This window comes from Penicillium citrinum (genome assembly GCF_028827155.1).
Source record: "Penicillium citrinum strain IBT 23319 chromosome Unknown utg000007l:1.0-2040159.0:1.0-2041076.0, whole genome shotgun sequence".
In the NCBI taxonomy this organism is placed as follows: domain Eukaryota; kingdom Fungi; phylum Ascomycota; class Eurotiomycetes; order Eurotiales; family Aspergillaceae; genus Penicillium; species Penicillium citrinum.
The window spans coordinates 1,908,718-1,929,409 of record NW_026622692.1 but is presented as its reverse complement, the minus strand read 5'-3'; the positions used below and the strand labels follow the sequence as shown (position 1 = coordinate 1,929,409).

Here is a 20,692-nt window from a genome sequence, read left to right as displayed (position 1 = left end):
TGCAAAGCTTTCTCTTTTTGATGTATTCAAGTCACTGGTATATTTGCATTTACACAGCGAGTAGGAAATATACATTGTATGTTATTTTGGATCTAGGTTTCTCTAAATTTCCAAGGGATGAATGAATGGTATCAATTTTCATTTCGTATACTACATAAGGGCTAACTAGCCAATTTTTTTTTTCCATGTCCAAGAAATCGCTCACAAATAATCACAGACTGTTTAATACAACTTTGTGCTACGGTTGCGCAGCACAGAAAGCTTCCTCCTCGACATAACAGTCTGGTTCGCAGGGGCGGTGGCATTCTTTTGATGCAGCTTAGCATTCAAGTAATGCTTCGTGGAGTTGTGCTTCCCATTAACAATATTCGTATGGTTCTTCTTCCTCATCAACTCCATGATATCATGGACGACCTGATCACTCTGAGAATGACCGGCCTCATTAACACGGCTTTCGTCTTCAGGTCGGCGCTCGGAGTGTTGCTCCTGCGCAACAGACCACGAGTTGGAGTTCGAGCCGGGGGTTTGGATATTATTCGCAGCTTGAGCTGAATTTGTGTTTTCAAGACGGGGGATATCGTCTTCTTGTTCTTGCAAGGACTCAGCGCCTTGACTCTCACAGACTAGTTTCAGCCACACCTCGCTGTATGCAGCGAATTGTCGAGGCTTGCAGTCGCTTACTTCAACGCCGTTTCGAAGCTCTTGGGTGATCAGTGGTGGATCAATGCATTCGGGTACCTCGTGGACGGTGATATTGCACTTTGGCCCGCCCTCTGGTGGGTAAGGGTGGCCTTTCTCATGTGAGATCAGTTCTGAATCTACTGAGATGGCGCTGACGAGGTTGTGTTCGTATGATGGAACACCGATATTGGCACAGCGGCCGACGGTGATATCCTGAGATGGGGCTGTTTCTTCATAGTTTTCGTATGTATCGAGGTTGGAGAAGGGTTCGCCGGGGCAATTGGGATAGAAGTGCGTCCAGACCCGAGCAATAGTATTGGCTGAGATAGGGGTGGAGAGGAGAAAGAGGGTTGCCAAGGAGGAATGCATGGCGAAGAATTCAGATACTTTATCGACCTCTTTGAAGGGTGGGGTTTATAGTCGGAAGGTCCCGATCAATTGATTGATAGTATCGTTGATGATAGAGATGATGTCCCGGCTTAGACGGTTCTTGCTTCCCTTATATACGCCGTCATTCCACCCTGATTGAGATCGAGATAATCGGATGGCAGGTAAGAATGACAGACATGGAGGTTAGTGGGGAGATGAAACGCGTTTAGCACGCTCAACACAGTAAGAATGGCCTTTTTCGTCATATTTGGTGGCGGGGGATGTCATAAAATCAGTCCAAGCGCCAGTGGGAGGCCAGATCGTACATTCCAGTGCCTGAATAGTCGATTTAATGTCGATCGAGATCCGCAGAATGAGTTCTGCTTGCTTGAAGTGGCATGCAAGCGCGTTATGAGCATTCCTGAGCATGGCTGCGCGCCTCTAAGATGACTAGATGGAAAGCAGATCGTGGGGCAATTGTGTCAGTTGGCTGGTGGACACCGCCTATCTGAATTTTGTTGTCTCTACGACCGAAGAGAAGAAAGTATGAAGATGTTATGTCACTGATTGTAATGATCGAAGATCATCTGAGGTCATTGGTATATTGACAAGGTTGTTGAGAGGTTTCTGGTATTTCCATAGGGGACTGTCTCATTTCATCTTCTTTGCATCGGAATTTTCCCTAGACCGAGGCTTATACTTCAGAATAGACTCCCCTGTCTCAAACCCACTGAGCGTATTCGAGCGCCTTCCTCTGTTTCTGATGGTATGGATCTTTCGGTCGATCTCTTCCAAGTCGCCCTCCGAGTTAATGGTGCTTAGCCCCTGCAGCAAAGGCGCAGCACCAGGGCCAGTTGACCTGCTACGACTGCGATCCCGACTTGTAGCCTCGCTGGGTGGCATGCTCTTGAGGAAAGACTGATAGGCATCGGCCTTGTAGGGATCGGTTGGAATTTCAGCATCAACATCCGGGAGTATACCGAATCCGAGGTCGTTGATAGTCTGAGTCACTTGCTCTGAGAGTGCTTCTCGATGGTTTCTCAAGTCTGCCAGCGACGAGGAAGCAAGAGGATCCAGAGCCACGAGCAGTGGCATCAGCGATTTAATGATATCCATGCCAATTTCCCCGAAACGAAGCGCTGCAAAACTGACAAAGATCATCTGCACAAAGAAACCCACTGCAAATGCCCACAGGGGGACGAAATCAGGAACATACGTTCTCGCTACCGTCCACCACGGCACTGCATGTGTATAGTAGCCGTCAAGGCGATTGTAGCGAAGCCAGAAGGTAACGATTATCGTGTAATAAGCGTACAGAGTGGGCGCCAGTCCCATAGCGACGAGGATCTTCCAAGTTCCCACAACATCACGACCTTGCAACTTGACAACTGAAGCAGCCAGTGCTTTTCTTCGCTTTTTCTCCGAGATAACTTTTGTTGTAACAAATACAGGCCAGAAAAGCAGCACTCCAGGAAGGACACCGACGCTCAAGATTACTAGTTTGCATAGACGATAGATAAGGGTGATGAAGGTGAGCCACCATGGCTTCTCTTCCACATTACCCCACTCAACCTGATGATCCTTGATTCCAAGCGATTCTAGACGTCTGTTGTAGTCTTTCACTGCTTTTCTCAGTCCTTGGATCCTGGGATCGTCATGATACTTTTCATACCCCTTCAGCAGTCGTCGGTTGAATTCAATGACTAGAGGAAGAGGGATTTTCTTGCTGATTGGATTGTAAAGTTTTCGGGTAGATTGAACCAAGATCAGTGTTTCATGGTCAGGACTAATTTGAGTGACAGCTTCCAAGCCTTCGTAGATGGTCTCCAGCAAGGAACCCACGGCATTTCGCTTGCTATTCCCTCCAGCCTTGAAAGCCTCCACCTGGTCGGGATGCACATGAATCGGACGGCCGAATTCAATGACACCACGTGAGCGGAATTTGTGTGCATGGAAGTAATTCATTCCACATGGGACAATCGATAAGCCACAGTTGGGATCCTGAGCCAATGCGCCAAGAGACATAAGTGCAGCGCCTGCTTTCAAGGGTAGCAAGTTGGAGCGATCGTGGCTACCACCTTCCGGGAAGATACCGATACAGCCACCTTGGTGAAGCTCTTTGTAGACGGCGTCAAACATCTGGCTTTGGTCAACATGAGGGGCGATCTTGAATGTCGCGCCCTGGCCGGACTTCTCATTAATAGGCGGGGAGGCGAAAGCCTTTTTGAGTCGGAGTGAAGTTGGTCCCAGAATTTCCTCAATTGAGGCAGTCTGAGGTCCATCGGGGCCTTTGATGGTGATTTGACCACCAGGCATATACTCGGGCTGAGTGAAATCCGTATCAATTCCAGTAACCAGAGTCGGGTCGATGTCCGGGTTTGCAAGAGAGATCATCCCCTTTCCCGGTTTAGCGAGATCCATAGATCTAACAACAGGAAGAGCTCCCATGAATGATGCGAGGGTTCCGATATAAGGTTCATTCATGGATTTTTGCGCAATCAAAAATGATACACGTCGCTTCGCCTGCGATTTGAGCAAATGCATCAGAATCGCCGAATCGACGAATTGATTTGCATGAGGGGCGGCAACAATAAGGACAGGGCCTTTTTCTGGAATCCGCCAGGCACCACGAGGGTAGATCTCCCGGAAGAAGAGATCGAGGGCCCAGGTGAACAACCATAAGACCATATCATACAACCACGGGATCATCCGTCTGGGGGTATCCGACTGACCCGCCATGATCACCGGGAAGATGGAAGTAAAGTTGCAATAACCTTGAAAGCTGCAGAATCAACGATGATCATCCAGTGGAGATACTGCGGTGTGGTGGGGTGGAGGAGGATCGATGCGAGAAAGACGTTTTGCTTGCGTGACACGTCGAGCTTGCGGGGAGAAAAGAAGGTGCGGGGCGGAGCGGAGAGGCGGAGAAAAAGCCAAGGATTACCTGCTTCTGCGAATATAGAAATGCGATCTATAATTAGATTAGAGATAGAGATAAAGGATAATAAGAGTTTGTCAGTTGGTATTGATATGTTTCCAATTCTCATAGAAATCATCGCCCAGCTTATCAATTCCCTAACCAATCACGAGTTATCCAACATGCATACTATACTACGTTTTGATTACTAGCCAATGAATCACCCAATCTAGTACTAACTTTTGAATGCTCGAGTACTCCTACTAAACAACTATCATCAAAAGCGCGTAAGAGTAAATCAGTGCTTGTATGCTTTCTCACAATATTGGCCTTTCTACATGAGACATGAAGACCAACTTAGATGGTGTCGTAGATCCGAGTCACGCGTCTTATCTACACAGATTAGATTATGCATAATATGATGTACCCATTAAACTCCTCCAATGTTTTAGCCTTTACCTCAAGTTGAGCAATTGAAGTTACATGGAGGAAACAAGAAGCGAACTGCAATCTACATTCGTGCACGCTTCATATCATCTTCAATATACTTCAATGTAGGTGACTATAGATAACTACTGACATGAAACATCATGCCAATCACAACTTGCACCACTCAACGTCGAGAGAATACCCGTCTCTGGGATTAAAATTGATGGTATGATTACATGATATTCATGGAACAGGATACGAAAGGAGTCATGTCTCTGATCTGCCTGGAAAGGGAAAGCAAAAAAAAGTTTAAGGACCTCCCTCGGGGCCACCGAATCCACCGAAGCATTCCAGCTTGAAGGAAACATATCCGGGGTCCAGGATGTCAGGCAAGCATTGGCCTTGGGCAATAGGCCCGCCCTCGAAGGGCAAGAAAGTGACGGGTCGGCCAGAGCAGTCATCGTTGTTCCAGATGGTCACACCACTGCAGAGCAGAGCATCCTTGGTGTCGAGATGGGCCTTGAAGGAGTAGTTGTCGATATCCCACTGGCGGTTGACAGTGGCCTTGTCACAAGTGACCGGGGTAGCAGTCACGGCTTCCGTGAACTTGGGCTCGCCGATAGCTGGGGCGCCAACATCGCAGGTCTCCCAAGACTGGAATTCAACGCTTGCAACTGGCATAGCAGCTTGGGCACCGATGGCCAGGGCAGCCACGGAGGCGATAGTCTATTTTGAGTTAGAATCGGTCAAAATTTATCCAAAGTGTTCCTTGTTGCTGACCTTGGAGAAGAACATTATTGAAAATTGAGAGAATGAATGACAGCTCCTGCGGAGGCGTTGAAAGGACCGGCACTTGGTTGGTGTCAAAAGAGTGGATGGCGTCGGAAAAGATGTTTCGAAAGCTCCCCCAAGCCCACGGAATTTAAGTAGTCTCTGGAGTAAACTCCTTCAACGCATTCTGGCACGCGAAGACATGCGCTCGAAGTAAACACAAGGGACATCCGCTTGGCGGGAGCTTGGAATGTAGGCGTTAGATAGGGAGGTTAGCAAAGGCTTGGAATGCTCGAGCCTCGGAGAAGCAGTCAAGCCAGTCTTTCAAGGTTGTGGAATGGAACTTCATCAAGGGACAGCCAATGCAGGACTGGCCAGGGTCGCAGTGGGCATACTCTGCCCTGCTCATCATACTCCTTTGGGCAATTTGTCCATCAAATAGCCCTCCCCTGGTGAATATTTCAAGAATACAGTAACCGTAATTATTGGTCAAAGCAAAGGGACCAGTCAGACTGGGAGTTGTCTTTGAACTTGAGGAAGCGCAGGTGCTGGATGTGATATACTACAGATGTAGAAACCCCTTGCATCACACCGTCAACAATATTACTGCTTCAGGCTAGTCTGACATAGATTCGAGGATCAAATAAGAGTATGACTATTCCCAAATTTATGTGAATGGCATAAAAGCAATTTGAAATTGCTTTTCGATCTTCGGAACAATGAAAGGGTGTTTCTTTTTCAAACAAGTTGGACTAAATGTTCAATAATCTACAGTTTAGGTTTCAAAACGGTCGTGATAAACGGACTTGCGGCTTAGCACTAGGATTCTCCAGTTCTTGTCGACCATTGCCAGTCCTCTGCCTCTGTTTTGAATAAACCATTCCATGATCCAATATTTCCACTGTTGATTCCATACAGTCGTACTGACTTTCGAAATTGATTAACAATTTTAAGAAAAGGAAATTTCTAAAAGCTCTCGGGAAGAGGGGGGGGGTCTTTCTTTCCAAGATGAAGCTGGTGATACAATATCTCCGACTAGAGTCTTCATCCCAAAATTCAACCTGAAGCTTGGAAGCTTCGAACAGTCAATGCATAAATACTATCTATGTCAACGTACTAGGTAGTATGTTTCATAGGCTCAAGTGAATGTCACTGCTTATAGACTCCAAGATCGCTACAATTCTTTGAACAAACATTTCCTTAATTTTTGGTAGATCTACTTCTATCTTCCTTGATACCGATCGAGTAGGTCGGTATCAAGGAAAATAGACCAAACTGAAGTGGAAATGTTCCAAATTCGATTACACTACTAACTAGCACCTGCTATGCAGTCATGGGTATGACTGTAGTAAGCTAAATCGCATGGACAATGCCAGAATTGCATATCAATCCACGCCCATCTAATTAACCGTGAAGTCATAACATTATACTCCCCAGCCTTCAATCTTGTTTAGCTTCAAATGCATACCCTCGATTGGCTGACTCGTCAGTGTTCCTCCAAAGGTAATTTTCTGTTCAGGATCCTTCAATTGAAGCTCGAACTTGCCAAAAAGACCAGCAACCGCACATCGGAATTCTGCCTTGGCAAAATCCTTCCCGATGCACGCGCGTGGCCCATGAAGGAATGTAATTTGGGCGAAGTTCGTAGATGCACCACCGTGTTTATTGGGCGATCGCTTTCCAGTCTCGGGGTCTGTGTCGATCCATCGCTCTGGGAGGAATTGATCTGCGTTTTCTCCCCAAAACTCGTAGCTACGGTTGACGGCTTGGGGGCATAGAGCGACTGTAGTACCCTTTGGTATTTTCTTGCCGGCGATAGTGGTCTCTCTGATAGCTTCACGACCGGTCATGGGGACTGTTGGGTAGAGACGTAGGACTTCTTGACACACGCCATTGAGATAAGGCATTGCTTCAAGATCTTGCCAGGAGATAGAAGCGTCGGGAGAAGGGATTGTTTCATGTATCTCTTGTCGGAGCTTGTCCTGAATTTGCGGCTCTATACTAAGGTGATAGCAGCACCAAGTGAGAGCGCCAGCTGTTGTTTCATGCTGTGAGGGAGACATTAGTTACTCGAATTATCTCAACCAATGAACAGCATGGGGCTCAGAAGTCCCATGTACGACTTACCCCAGCTGCCAGAATGGTAAGCATTTGGTCAACCAATTCGTCATCAGTAAACTCCCCTCCTCGCATCATTGTGCCCAAGATGTCACCTTCAATATTCTTGTCTTGATCCTTTTCCGAGGCAAGCTGCTTTCTCTTCTCGTGAAGAATATCATGGAATACTGCTCTTAGATAGCCCACCTTGCGCGGAAGCACGATATTGGCTTTGCATGGAATACTTTTCACAAGCCATTGGGGGAGTATAAGAGAGAATGCGAATAGAAGCAGCAAGTCGGCCGAAGGCTTCAAAATGGCTGTATAGTTCTGTGAAACAGGATCGTTCTCATTTTCAAGTGACTGAAAGTCTCGCCCAATAGCTGCAGGGCCAATGATGTCCAAAGTCAAGCGGCTAGATTGAAGCGATATACTTGTTAGCGAGGCACTTTTCTGGACAAGATTGGAATCTACTTACTTAGCCCATCCTCCAATTTCAATAAACCCAGCCTGTCCTGACTTCTCGCCGGGAGCAGGGTCAAACTTGATTGCCTTTTCCAACTGGGTGAGGAAAAGCTGAGTCTTACTCCACATCAACGGGTACATGCTGCGAATGTTTTTGATAGTAAAAGCCGGGGTAACAGCCTTGCGCTGTGCGCGGTGGGCATCTCCCTCAGAAAGAATAAGGCCGTATCCAAGACCGCGAGCAAGGAAAGCCCGGCCGCCCGGGGGTTTCACAAAATCGTAGCTATTCGTATGTAGGACGTCCATAAGTGCTCTGTGGTTTGTGGCTACCAGGAAACTAAGATTCAAGACTTCCCGAAAATGTATAAGGCCCTCGTTTGGTATAGTTCGGAGCCAGTCAACTGCTATCTTGCCACGCGGGTGACGCAAAAACACTTTCGCACCTATCAATGGGCCCTGGGAAACAATCGTAAGCTGTCATATCGAGGACTAGGAGTTATGCTTTTCTGTTTCTTGACATACGTGCACGGTTGGCAAGTGTCTCAATGGATTGAAAAAGAATGGCCATATGAAGACATTCCATATGAACATCAATGCAAAGTTCACCGACAATGCCCAAAGAAAAATGGTAGCTGGTCGCTCCGTGGTAATACCAGTGGCCATTACGAGGAGTGTCTCGACGACGGTAGAAGGAATAAGGAGAGCCAGGAGCTCTTTTGAAGAATACATGATGAGACTGCAAACTTCAAGTTCGGGCTTCCCAGGTTGGGGATTATAGTACCCTAGGTTGTAGTAGAATGTGATTTCTTATTTGCCCAGATTGGGAGTTCAAGTATATTTCAAACTGTACTGAGGCCAAATTGAATGCCAAATAGGTATTTGGAGTAAATTGAAAATGAAGTTATTTATAACAGTCACGGCGAGGAAACATATACTTAAAATTGTACATATATCTGTCTCGCTCACATGCCACTACAACGTTATGATGTTTTCTGCATTTTGAGTTTTCGAATAGAAGAGATATAGATTCTGCCTGGAGATGCTATCCTACAAAATTTTGAACCGTTCAAGGTTGGAAATCGATGTGTCACTGATTGTCAGTATATAGATTGAACAGACTAATAACCTCAGACTCACATGAAGAACATCTTGAATGGTCGATCCAAAATGCGGGGAATATCATTAGCGTGTCCCAACAGATTCAGATCCAATCGCGGTTGGTAATAATGTTATAACCTAAAATACGCGAAGCGGGACAAGAGAGCATTCACATGCCCCGAAGTTGCGTACAGCTTACCATTTTGGGTATGGAGGGCGAGTCTGTCTGTCGAGTAGTCCATAGCGTGTGGACTTCCCTAGTTGGGAAGCAGGTGTCGATCTAAGGATCAGGTACTTGTAGTAGATTTAGTAACGGCCACTAGCCCTCCATATATACTAGTGTGGGATCCTCATCGGGATGAGATCCTACCCTAGAATAATCGAGGTCGATTATAAGTTTAGCAAGTATATATCCTATGGTATTGCTTCTTTATCCTGCTAATAGTAATTACTGAAACTTCCATCTCCATTCCATCCATGTATACAAGATATTAAACTTCTTTTTCTCTATATGGAACAGAATACTACCCACATGGACTGAGTTAGGATCTAGATAATACTTTCTACTCAGCTAGCCATATTCAGTGGATACGAAGTATCATAATTCTTATAATTTAGCAGCAAAAAGATCAATTACAGCTGTTCCCAGCTGGGAATAAAATCGTCTTATTGATAGTAGCCAGTGGCATATCTATGCCAATGGACATACAAGCACTGTTCGTACCTACGAACAGTACTTGTGTGTATCACCTTCAAGTATGGATAAGCAGTATCCCAGCAATATATCAATATTTACCAGCATTGCACATTGTATCAGAATTATGCCCTTTAAAACCCGTGGATGACTACTTTGCAATTGGGGAGAAACAACTGATTTCAGACTATGAGTGCTTACTGTATGTTTCGACAGTCCCTTGAGACTAAGGCCCAAACTTTCCTTCTCTAACTACTAATCTGCTTATTATACGATTCCTCATGGGGCATATGGTTTGAGTTACTGGCACTTCTGGAAAAATACAAGATTTGGTGTTCATGATGGTTAAGATATTCAACATTTCAAAGCTACCTTGATTCAAGAAGATCAAAATTCGATATAGATAGTATCACTTCATCTGAGACATCTTTCCTTGTTGTCGTTAGACGTGTAAAACAAGACTATCATCACTTTGCTCTGGTCCCCATGTCTATCAGCAACATAATCGAGGACTTTGGACTTACAATTCTCTGCCCCCAGGCTTGACCGTGATAATGTCATCGAGGCAGTTCAATAGGGACTCAAACTACCGACGCTCTTCTTGTAGATAAATACTCTTGATGCTTTTGTGCGATTTTTTAACTACAACCTACCCCGATTCAGTTGCGATTAAAGGTCCGCTATGTGAGTTCTTCTTATCTGAGCACTCAGTTTCAGGGGATCGCACATGAATTCAAGGTTATTTGACCACAGGCTAGCCTCTGAAACATTGACGAAAAAGAAGTCCTTAGAAGTGCGAAATCACATCGTCCGCTGTCGCCTTACAAAAGCCAGCCATGCTTTTTGGCCTGGCCTCGGTATCGTTAGGACCTCTATCCAACACTGAGACATTATTTCCAATAATCATCATACAGAAAACTTCAATTCCAAGAATATTCAATCCACGTGCAATGGAGTCAGTGCACTTGTTTGATGTTGAGAGATCATCGTCACAACATCATAATTTCCTCGCCATCCCCGCACCCAAACAATGGGGCTCTCCACCCTGGGGAACCACAAGGGGTCGACAATATCATTGGATTCGTATTCACTGGTTCCAGCGAGGCCTGTTTGAACAATTCCACGTTACTGACAGATGATCTGCCGGCGCCGTCACCGAGGTAGCAAGGTCCCGCACCCCTGTGATCTTGACCAAGAGGGGCTGACCGAGGCAGCCCTAATTTGAGGCCATCTTGTTCATGTGGGCCGGGCACTCAAGTATGAAACAAAGTCCAATTTTAACTCAAATTTGGGGCACTCGAGGGCGTATATAACTTTTTTTTTGATGACAATCAAAAAATTCGAGACGGAATTCCTACATTTCTCACCGACCTATATCAGATATTCACCATGACCGTGCCCGATTTGTCGACCGGGTATGTCGGAAACCTGACACCCGAACAGGAAACCAAATTGCGTGAACTATGGATTATTCTTTTCACTTCTATCTCATCCGTCCTTTCGAAGATATACGACGTGCCACTTCCCAAGGGCTCACCAAGCAAGATATTTGAAGTCTTCGAAAAGATCAAGGAGCCAACGGTCGATTCAATTCTCAGTGCCCTTAAAGGAGAGGATACTGTCGATACGCACCAGTCAAACGAGAAAAATACTGCTGAGGATGCTAAGCATACCAATGGAGCAACTAATGGTTCCAGTGCTCCAGAAGAGACAAATGGTGATGGTGGAAACAAAGAGAAGCAGTCACTCGATAAGGTGGATGATCTCATGAGCAACGGCGACGCTGAAAAGAATGTCAGAAAAGAGCTAGCTAGCCGAAAAGTCACACCAGAGCATTTTTCTGTTGTATTTGATCAACTACGCAAGTCAGGTGTCACCGACTCGGAAATCAAGTCGATGGAGAGTATACTGGCAAAAATGACTCCCGAGGAGATGTGCTTTGCTATCCTAAAGATGGCCAAACAAGAGAATCCCGACAGCTTACTGCTTCGATTCTTGCGAGCCAGGAAATGGGATGTTGGTAAGGCTTTCACAATGCTGGCAACCAACATCCTTTGGAGAAAACAAATGGAGGTCGATGATGATATCCTTCCCAAGGGCGAATTATATGCCTTAGAGCAATCTCGGAACAACAAGCTTTCTGCAAAAGAGAAGAAAGAAGGCAATGACTTCATTGCGCAGTTGAAGACTGGTAAAAGCTTTTTACATGGCTTCGACCGACAAGGAAGGCCGATCAACTATGTTCGAGTCAAGATTCATAAGCCCGGAGCTCAAAGCGAAGAGGTTTTAGAAAGATACATTGTTCATGTAATTGAGTCAACTCGACTTATTGTGACTCCTCCAGTTGAAACAGGGGTATGATTTCAGCAGATCCAAGTCCGTATGACCCATTTCTGACACATTTTAGACGATCGTGTTCGATATGACAGGATTTGGCTTGTCAAACATGGTTTGATCTCCTAGTATGGCAAAGGCAGAATGTGCTGGACTGACCGTTCTCGGCAGGAGTATCAACCCGTGAAGTTCATTATCAAGTGCTTTGAAGCAAACTATCCGGAATCACTAGGCCAGCTGTTAATTCATAATGCTCCCTGGATATTCTCTGGTAAGTTAAACGTTTTTCTTGGAATCAGATCATGGCCAAAGGCTCACATAACCAACTTCAAGGAATCTGGAAACTCATCCACGGCTGGATGGATCCAGTCGTTGCCTCTAAAGTGCACTTCACAAAGTCCGTTAAGGACCTGGACAAGTATATCTCCCGTGATCAGATCCCCAAGGAACTTGCGGGCGATGAAAACTGGGAATATAAATATGTTGAGCCCAAAGAGGATGAGAACGAGATAATGAAAGATAAATCAGCTGGTGACGAGATCTTGTATGAGAGATTGATGATCGGTATCAAAATGCTCGCAGCAACGGCTGCATGGATCTCGGCAACTACGTATGCCCAAGGTAAACAGGACGCCAACAACGTGGCAGAATTAAAGGATCGCCGGAATAAAGTCATCGAGGAGTTCAGACAGAACTACTGGAGATTGGACCCGTATATTCGGGCGCGGGCACTTATTGATCGGACCGGAGTTCTAGAGCCTGGAGGCAATGTGGTAGGGACTCCGAGGGCTGCCAAGCAGAATGGTTCTAAATGAAGTACATCGTTCAACGTAGTAGGAAATTCAGCTCGTGCTCGCAGTGTTCTATTATATATCTTTTATATATCAAATGGTCACATTTCATATAGTCATGACGTTAATGTACATGAATCACTTTGGACTCAATTCACGGAGCATTGCCCACATGGTAAATTCTTCCGCTGCATCCCAGAATCCCTTTGGGCAGCGTTGGCTTCCAACCACCTTGAATCCCTGCTTTAACCAATATTCGCCGGCATTTTCCTTTGCTACTCGGATCATAATTCGAGCTGGTAAGCCCTTCTTGAGGCCTTGGCTGTGACGTCGTAGAAGTTCGTCCTCGCAAATTTGAATCAGACGTCCCGCCAATCCTTTCCCGCGGAATCGAGGGCCTGGCGGAAGAGCGACGACAGCAAGCTCATAATCTCCAGGACAAGCATGTTTTTGGAAAATGCGGTCCACTTTTTCATTGAGAGTGTCCTCGCCCGAACTATCACTTGATTCTTCTTCATCGTAGGGTCGCCATAGCCCATCGTCTTTCCAGGGCTTCATGCTGGCTGTGCCGACTATCTCGAGACATCCGGGCTCACTAGACACGAACGCAACTGCTGTAAATCCGTTTGGGCCTAGCTCTTCAGTGAGCTCAGAATCAGAGCGCAGTCGGATTTTGTTCTCTGAGAACTTAATTTTTTCTTTGTCCATTACCAAGTAACTGGCGTTGACCATTTGAGTTAGGCCAGAAATCCATGGCTGTGAAAGTAGTTCGGCAGATGTGAAAAGCGCCGTCTGAATTGTGGGCCCACTGCTTTCGATGGTCATGATTTGACAGTGTTGGTATGAGTCTCGAAGAAGAGTAGTTAGACTTGTTCAAGAGGCAATATACAAGGGACAGGAGCCTTAGGGAAGTAAGACACCTGACTTCTCATCAAAATTTGTTGCGGGGGCCCCTAAAAGTTGTATCAGTTAGTAACATTTTTTTGTTATTGACTCATTTCGGTGGTTCGGGAAGGACTTGCTGGATTTGCCTGGCGCATCCAAAGTAAAAACCAAGTGGGGCCTGCCAGATGGAAAGTATTCAATCGCACATGAAGCCATTCAGAAGCGCCGTATATGGAGGTGGTTCAGGCGAAGATATATTCGCCAGACCAGGGAGGTATTTGAAGCTATTTGCTGATCAATAATCTAAGGCGACGAGGGAAGGAAAAAAGAAAGAGAGGGCGAAAAAAAAAAAAACAATACATCTTTCACTCAGTGGCATAACATAAGTTTGAGACTACCTGCTGACCGCTTTGACCTACGGCTTCTCATTTCTACTATCATTCCGAGGGCTCGGAGGTAGTAGAAAGAACGGCAGAAAGAATAGTAGTTTCAAACTAATGTTACAACACTGTAGGTAACTAAGACATACCAATTTAAAGCATACGGGTCCTTTATGGTACTAGTTAAGCCAGGGGGGATTTGTGCCTTTTTAGAATATTATGTCCATGCGTCGAATACATGGACTTCTGCAAAGCAACAATAGTATCAAGATCTTTGGTTTATCCAAGGCCGCCATTCGAAAGACGATCCACGGCAAATCGAGTATTAGGATATGAGTCGCTTTGAAATAGTTATCTTCATCATAGTAATAGCAAGTGTAACATGTTGACCCACCAGTCTCTATACTGACAAGTATAAATGGCAATATTCCACATAGAATAATTATGGTCTGCCGTACCTAGAATGACGTCAGGTGATCTTATCGCTGACTTTCAATCATCGACGACTCCCATTGGTCGACCACAAAAGCTTACCCAAGCGGATATTCCCCATTTCCCCCGACATCAGAACATCCTCTATGACACGCCTGCTCGACCGATGAATTACCAGACACTCAAAATGGCAGGCGATGCCTCCGAGCCCGGGCATCGCACATATGGTCGATCGTCATTTCCAGACCGACCAGAGGAACCCTTCGACGACGTACCACCGAGTCCAGGATCTCCAGCTCCAACTGCGCAGAGCTTCACACCCCGCTCATTACTCGTCGGCATTATAATCGGTGCTCTGATTACATTCTCGAACACATATTTTGGTCTACAGACAGGATGGATCAGTACGATGGCCATGCCCTCGGCATTGATCGGATTCTCGGTTTTCAAGGTCTTGACCAAGTACCTATCTTTCCCGTTCACGCCGGTCGAGAACGTCCTAATTCAGACTGTGGCGGGTGCAGTAGGAACTATGCCTTTAGGCTGTGGATTTGTGGGTGTGATTCCTGCCCTTGAATTCCTGCTGAAAGATGGCGAAGACGGACCGGCCGGAGATGGCGGGGAAGGCGAAGGCGGACCCTTAAAGCTAGGGTTCTGGAAATTGGTCATATGGAGTCTCGGCGTGTGTCTATTTGGTGTAGTATTTGCCGTTCCACTTCGAAAGGAGGTTATAGTTAAAGAGAAGCTGCGTTTTCCTAGTGGTACCGCCTCGGCTCTGATGCTTCGGGTCCTTCACGGTGCGGGGAAGGATGAGAAGACCCCTACGCCGGACACATATCGCAGCGATGGGTTAGACGGACAAAGAAGAGTGAATGGACAACAACAAGGAGAAGAGGAGCAGGGTCTTTTACTGAAGAATACCGACACGGAGGACCAAACAGAGGATAAAAAGGATTGGCGATCCAAGATGCGCCTCTTGATCGGCGCATTTGTTGTATCTGGTGTCTATGTGAGATCTAACTGTATTGATCTGAGATTCTTGAAGCTAACTAAGCCAGACATTATTCTCTTATTTCGTTCCCCTGGTACATGATCTACCAATATTCGGGGTGGGCATCGCGCATACTTGGTTATGGACCCTCAACCCATCACCGGCCTACATTGGCCAGGGTATAATCATGGGACCCTCAACATGCATGCACATGCTATTTGGAGCTGTTCTTGGCTGGGGAGTTCTCTCACCATTGGCCAAGGCTCGTGGGTGGGCACCTGGCCCTGTAGATAGCTGGGAAGACGGAAGTAAAGCCTGGATCGTTTGGGTCTCTTTGGCTATCATGCTTGCCGATTCTCTAGTAAGTCTTGGGTGGCTTGTTGCGAAACCCTTGATCAATCGTGCCCCCGAATGGCTGGCCAAGCTCCGCTCAACTCGTCTCGCTCGATGGATTGCCCTTCGACTTTCGAGCTCAGGTCAGCATTCTTACATCGATTACTCCTCGGTGAATTCAGATGACTCGGAGCCACTACGATTGGAAGATCATGAAATGGACCCCGATATCCACAATCACTTCCTTATAGAAGATCAGGACGCACCTCCCTCGCAGTTAATTTCCAATCGTACGGCCATGACCCTACTTCCACTTACCCTAATCTTGAACGTGGTATGCATGCACTACGTTTTCGGCGACATCATTTCCCCGTGGCTATCAACTCTAGCCACCCTCCTCGCTGTTCTCCTATCTATAATGGGCGTCCGAGCCCTCGGAGAAACAGACCTAAACCCAGTATCCGGCATCAGCAAACTAACCCAACTTCTTTTCTCCCTCGTCACACCCGCATCCCACTTCTCCCGGCGAACTGCACTAGTAACAAACCTACTCGCTGGTGCTGTCTCCGAGTCCGGCGCCCTCCAAGCCGGTGACATGATGCAAGACCTCAAGACAGGCCACCTCCTCGGTGCGAGTCCCAAAGCCCAATTCTACGGCCAAATGATCGGCAGCCTTATCGGTGCCGTCCTATCCGCCGCCGTGTACAAAATGTACGTTAATGTCTACGAGATCCCGGGAGAAATGTTCCAAGTTCCTACGGCCTACGTATGGATCTTCACTGCGCGTCTCGTGACAGGCCAAGGTCTTCCTGATATGGCATGGCAGGCATCTTTTATAGCAGGATTTATCTGGGTGATCCTCACCGGCATACGTATTGCCGCCGGTTCCCCTTCTTTCGCAAGAAATGGCCAACCACCCGCTTGGAAATCTTGGATTCCAGGCGGTATCGCCGTTGCTGTAGGCATATTCAATGTGCCCTCTTTCACTCTTGCGCGAGCCATCGGCGGCATCATTGCCTGGTGGTGGGCAAGAAAGAACTCAGCACCAGATAATCGTCCCTCCAATGCATCTGCAGTTGGTGCTGGCACATCGGCTGCGCATGGGCGAGAATCCGCGCAAGGTCAGACAGATTCCCCTGAACAAGCTGCCGAGAAGGCGGATGCGGCCTCTTCGACTATTGTTGTTTTGGCATCGGGTTTGATTCTCGGTGAAGGAATTATGAGCATTGTGAACCTGCTTCTGGCAAGCGGCAAGGTGCCTCATCTTTAACTCTAAATACTAGCGATGAAACGGCATTTTATGAAGCATGGGCGATCGAATCGCCTGCAAAAATGTACATGCACCCGCCATGGGTTGTTTCGGGATTTACTCAGTCATAGAATACTACATTATGCATAGATCACTCAATCTCAATATCAATTTCTCATGATACTATTTGGAGCAGCATGAACTCGCTTTTCACAAATAAATAGTGGGATTTAGATAAGTATCTAGTAGATATAGACTTGCAGATCCTCCATATAAATGTTACAGGTTCCAGGGTATTTAAACTCATCACCGAGTCGTTCGCAACGGTCCATCCGTAAAAAATGGGAAGATGATTAGTTTCTTCCGTGGTAGAAATGAAAGGGGATCAGGGTAAGTAAATATAACAATCGCGCTTGGTAGGTGAAATCGGCCCAGACGTAATTGAACAGTGTCCAAAAGGCGTAAGCAGCGGATTAAAAGACAAATGTGAAAGCATCGAGGGATATTGAGAAACGGGAAACCGACAGTGGTATGTAAAGGATAGGAAGTTGTTCGTCACGGAGTCGTACTGGGTAGTCTTGTTTCTATCCAGAGGGGAGAATTGTCAAGACAGGGCGATGTCTATGTTCTGTAGGGAGTGCTCATTCACGAGGTGCACGTCTAAGCGTCTTGAGCAGCAACGGGCTTTCTGCTGATGGACCCCTGGGGCGAGCTTGGAGGGGGCGAGCTCGAGGGAGGTTGGGAGGTTGGAATAGCAGGGAGTTGACCCGTTGGGGCTGGGGCGGGAGGCTCAGCAGCGAGTGGACTGGGCTTTGGAGGGAGGGTAGCACCCATATTAGGAGGAGAAATGTTACCGGCACTGTTGCTTCGCTGACGTTGAGCGGCAGGCATGGCTGGACGCTGCATACCCGGAGGGCCATAAGGGCCGGGGCTCATAGAACGAGGTACTGGTCGGCCTGCAGGGCCAGGTGACATGGAACGTGGGTCGGGACGTCCAGGTCCAGGAGACATTGATCGCGGGCCCGGGGACATTGCTCGTGGGCCTGGGGACATTGAGCGAGGTCCGGGAAATCCGGCTGGAGACATGGGGCGACCTGGGTAGGGACGCGGAGGTGGTCCAGCCATTCCAGGGCCACCAGGAGATCTAGGGCGTGCATCTCCGGGGTAGAATCGACCCGGGGGTGGCATACGGCCGTTGGGACCCATCGGTGGGCCACGAGCACCAGGTCCCGCACCCGGTGGGGGTCGTGGGCGTGGCTTCACAGGGTGTGCCGAAAGGCAGGACCGCGGTGCCACTCCTTGCTGAGAGCGATCAAGACGCACGCAGAGAGCCTGCGGAATATGTCAGTAATCTGCCTTTTTCTCAGAATCGGTATCAAAAATAGGGGATACTCACCCATCCATCATCATATTCATGAAGCATACGGACCAGAGTACCAACCCGGAGCGGGAGCTCGTCTTCTGCCGAAGGATTGAAGTCCATCTGCACACGGTGAACATTGTTTGGCCCAGGACCGGCTTCTGAGCCTGCCGCAGCAGCAGCACCGGCCACGGCAGCTCCACCGGCTGCCATGGCGGCAGCCGGTGAGATTGACTCCCCAGTAGCACTCACTGGGCTTGGAGAGGAACCAGGGACCGAGTGAGTGTCTGAATCAGCCGAAACGTGTCGATTTGCCTGCTGCTCAGAAGATCCTTGTGATGCAACGGCACCGGCAGCACCAATCGCACCGACAGTACCGGCGGCCGCGGCACCTTCAGCCCCAATAGGAGCAGGGCCAGATGGACCAGCAGTAGGGGATTGATCCACGGGGCTGAAAGGATTTACAGGGTCCTGAAAGGGATTTTGGCCACTGCTAGCAGCAGACTTGGGTGGAGTGGGAGGAGGCGAGTTGCCAGTCAAGTTACGCGAGTTAGCCGCGCCTGCACCTGCACCAGCACCAGCACCGACAGCTGCACCGGCTGCGGCGGCAGTAGCTGGGTTGAAGGAGGCACCGTTGCTCAGATCAGGTGCGAATTGAGTAACAGGTCGAACATTCAGGACCGGAGGTGTTGAAGGAGTTGATGGCTTGACAGGAGGCGGAGGAGGGAGGCTGAATGCCTTTTCGTCCATGTCTTCAGCCAACTGCTTGTTCTGATTCTTCTTCTTGCGGATAAAGAAGAAGATCAGGGCAGCAATGACACCAACACCTAAGATGACACCAATGGCCACACCTGCTTTGGCACCAGAGGACATACTGGAGGATGCAGCACTGGCAGTAGATGAAGCAGACGCGACGGAGTTGGTAGGCGAGCTGGTTGATGTAGCAGCCAAGGCATTGAGATCCTTACTCGAGTCTGCTGTGGTGCTAGCTGAAGTGATAAAGGAAGAGGCCGTCTTGTGCTCGGCATTAGTCTTGGTAGCAGATTCCTGCTCAGTGGTCTTGGTAACTTCTGCCTTGGTGGGTTCTGTTTTAGTGACCTCTGCCTTGGTGGTTTTAGGCTCCTTAGCGGTTGTCTTTTCCTCGGTAGTCTTTTCGGTTTCCTTGGTGGTATTGTCATTCTCGGTATGCTTGGTCTCCTTTGCGGTTGGCTTGACTGTTTCAGTAGTTTTTTCATCGTCGGAGTCACTAGACTTAGTGGCGGCTACAGCAGCACCAACACCCATATGAGGCTTGTCGTTTGTGGCAGTTGCCGTATCCTTGTCGTTATTGTCGTTGTTGCCGCCGCCGTTCATCATAGTCTTAAAACCGCCTATGGCCCCTTCAAAGTCCTGCGCCACGGTCTTGTAGACGTAGACGATATCATCTCCTAAGTCTCGTCCTTCCAGGTCCCGGTCCGCCAGGAGCTGCGCGGGCCGGTGGATGTTATGATGTGCATGCCCGTGCACCATGATGAAGGATTTGGTTCTTCTTGATATCGCCGGAGTAATCTAGAAGCAACCGGGTGTTGTTGAAGCAATAGGTTGCTTCTAAAGACAATAAAGGAACCTGGGACCTAGCCAGAATTCCAACGCGAGTCGGGCGATTCCGAATAGCGCGTCCTTGGTAAGTCAAAGTAACTAAGCCCACAATCGCGTTATGTGGAATGTGGATAGAAAGAATGGACAACTGGGAGATCGAGCACGGCCCGATACAACCAATCTCAAGAGAATAGAAAAAAAGAAGGGACAACGACTTCCAGGCCGTAAAAGGAATGAGTGAAGATTGAGAGAAAAGAAGAAAAGAACAAGGCAGAAGAAGAGAGAGAGAGAGAGAGAGAAGTCAGCCCCGGTAGCCCTGAGGAACTGCGGATGACCAAATGTGATGGGGGAAGGAGACCCTGGTCCGGTATTGGGCTGTACATAAGTTACAAAATCTAGCCATATCGGGAGAAGATCGGGGCCAACAAGCATCGGGGGTGGTTGAATATATTACGGTACCTGGTAATTATCATACATCAAATGAGGGTCACAATACGAAATGGGCGAGACCCGCCGGTTGGGCGTTCCTCTGTTTTGTTTTCCAGGGTTCATCCAGTCTGAAAATTGGATATCAAATGGTCTCAAATGGGTATAGAAGAGGGATGATCTGGGAATATTCTGGTTGAATTGTATATATCACTGATTTTCCCAGATCATCCCTCAAATTCTAGAATTACATTTGCCCATGGATATAGTACAGTACATACATAATCGTAGAGATCAATCAATGTTGTCCTACTCCGCCCCCAATCTCGTGTCTTCGCTAAAATGCGCGGGGCACAGACTCCATTTCGGTTTCACCATCTTCTTATTTGCCCCGTCCCCTGCACGCCTAATC

The 20,692-nt window shown here is 47.7% G+C and overlaps 8 protein-coding genes across 8 annotated transcripts; 2 read left to right on the top strand and 6 right to left on the bottom strand.

Moving 5' to 3' along the window:
* Positions 1-222: 222 nt before the first annotated feature.
* Positions 223-1,050, bottom strand: N7469_008394 (uncharacterized protein; the record flags this gene model as incomplete). The annotated part of the gene is made up of 1 exon (XM_056647312.1): positions 223-1,050. One exon carries the CDS (start codon positions 1,048-1,050, stop codon positions 223-225), a length of 828 nt encoding a protein of 275 aa, XP_056498863.1.
* Positions 1,051-1,701: 651 nt separating this feature from the next.
* N7469_008393 (lysophospholipid acyltransferase family protein) lies at positions 1,702-3,789 on the bottom strand (the record flags this gene model as incomplete). Its single annotated transcript, XM_056647311.1, has 1 exon — positions 1,702-3,789. The coding sequence occupies one exon, from the start codon at positions 3,787-3,789 to the stop codon at positions 1,702-1,704; it is 2,088 nt and encodes a 695-aa protein (XP_056498862.1).
* A 916-nt stretch (positions 3,790-4,705) lies between these two features.
* ccpA lies at positions 4,706-5,191 on the bottom strand (the record flags this gene model as incomplete). Its single annotated transcript, XM_056647310.1, has 2 exons — positions 4,706-5,122; positions 5,177-5,191. 2 exons carry the CDS (start codon positions 5,189-5,191, stop codon positions 4,706-4,708), a joined length of 432 nt encoding a protein of 143 aa, XP_056498861.1.
* A 1,400-nt stretch (positions 5,192-6,591) lies between these two features.
* Positions 6,592-8,458, bottom strand: N7469_008391 (cytochrome P450; the record flags this gene model as incomplete). The annotated part of the gene is made up of 4 exons (XM_056647309.1): positions 6,592-7,215; positions 7,295-7,679; positions 7,743-8,203; positions 8,252-8,458. The coding sequence occupies 4 exons, from the start codon at positions 8,456-8,458 to the stop codon at positions 6,592-6,594; spliced, it is 1,677 nt and encodes a 558-aa protein (XP_056498860.1).
* A 2,452-nt stretch (positions 8,459-10,910) lies between these two features.
* Positions 10,911-12,670, top strand: N7469_008390 (CRAL-TRIO domain-containing protein; the record flags this gene model as incomplete). The annotated part of the gene is made up of 4 exons (XM_056647308.1): positions 10,911-11,876; positions 11,929-11,970; positions 12,027-12,126; positions 12,189-12,670. 4 exons carry the CDS (start codon positions 10,911-10,913, stop codon positions 12,668-12,670), a joined length of 1,590 nt encoding a protein of 529 aa, XP_056498859.1.
* A 114-nt stretch (positions 12,671-12,784) lies between these two features.
* N7469_008389 (uncharacterized protein) lies at positions 12,785-13,471 on the bottom strand (the record flags this gene model as incomplete). The annotated part of the gene is made up of 1 exon (XM_056647307.1): positions 12,785-13,471. The coding sequence occupies one exon, from the start codon at positions 13,469-13,471 to the stop codon at positions 12,785-12,787; it is 687 nt and encodes a 228-aa protein (XP_056498858.1).
* A 903-nt stretch (positions 13,472-14,374) lies between these two features.
* N7469_008388 (OPT family oligopeptide transporter) lies at positions 14,375-16,937 on the top strand (the record flags this gene model as incomplete). The annotated part of the gene is made up of 2 exons (XM_056647306.1): positions 14,375-15,352; positions 15,402-16,937. 2 exons carry the CDS (start codon positions 14,375-14,377, stop codon positions 16,935-16,937), a joined length of 2,514 nt encoding a protein of 837 aa, XP_056498857.1.
* A 639-nt stretch (positions 16,938-17,576) lies between these two features.
* On the bottom strand, positions 17,577-19,785 carry N7469_008387 (SH3 domain protein; the record flags this gene model as incomplete). The annotated part of the gene is made up of 2 exons (XM_056647305.1): positions 17,577-18,248; positions 18,313-19,785. The coding sequence occupies 2 exons, from the start codon at positions 19,783-19,785 to the stop codon at positions 17,577-17,579; spliced, it is 2,145 nt and encodes a 714-aa protein (XP_056498856.1).
* Between the last annotated feature and the right edge of the window lie 907 nt (positions 19,786-20,692).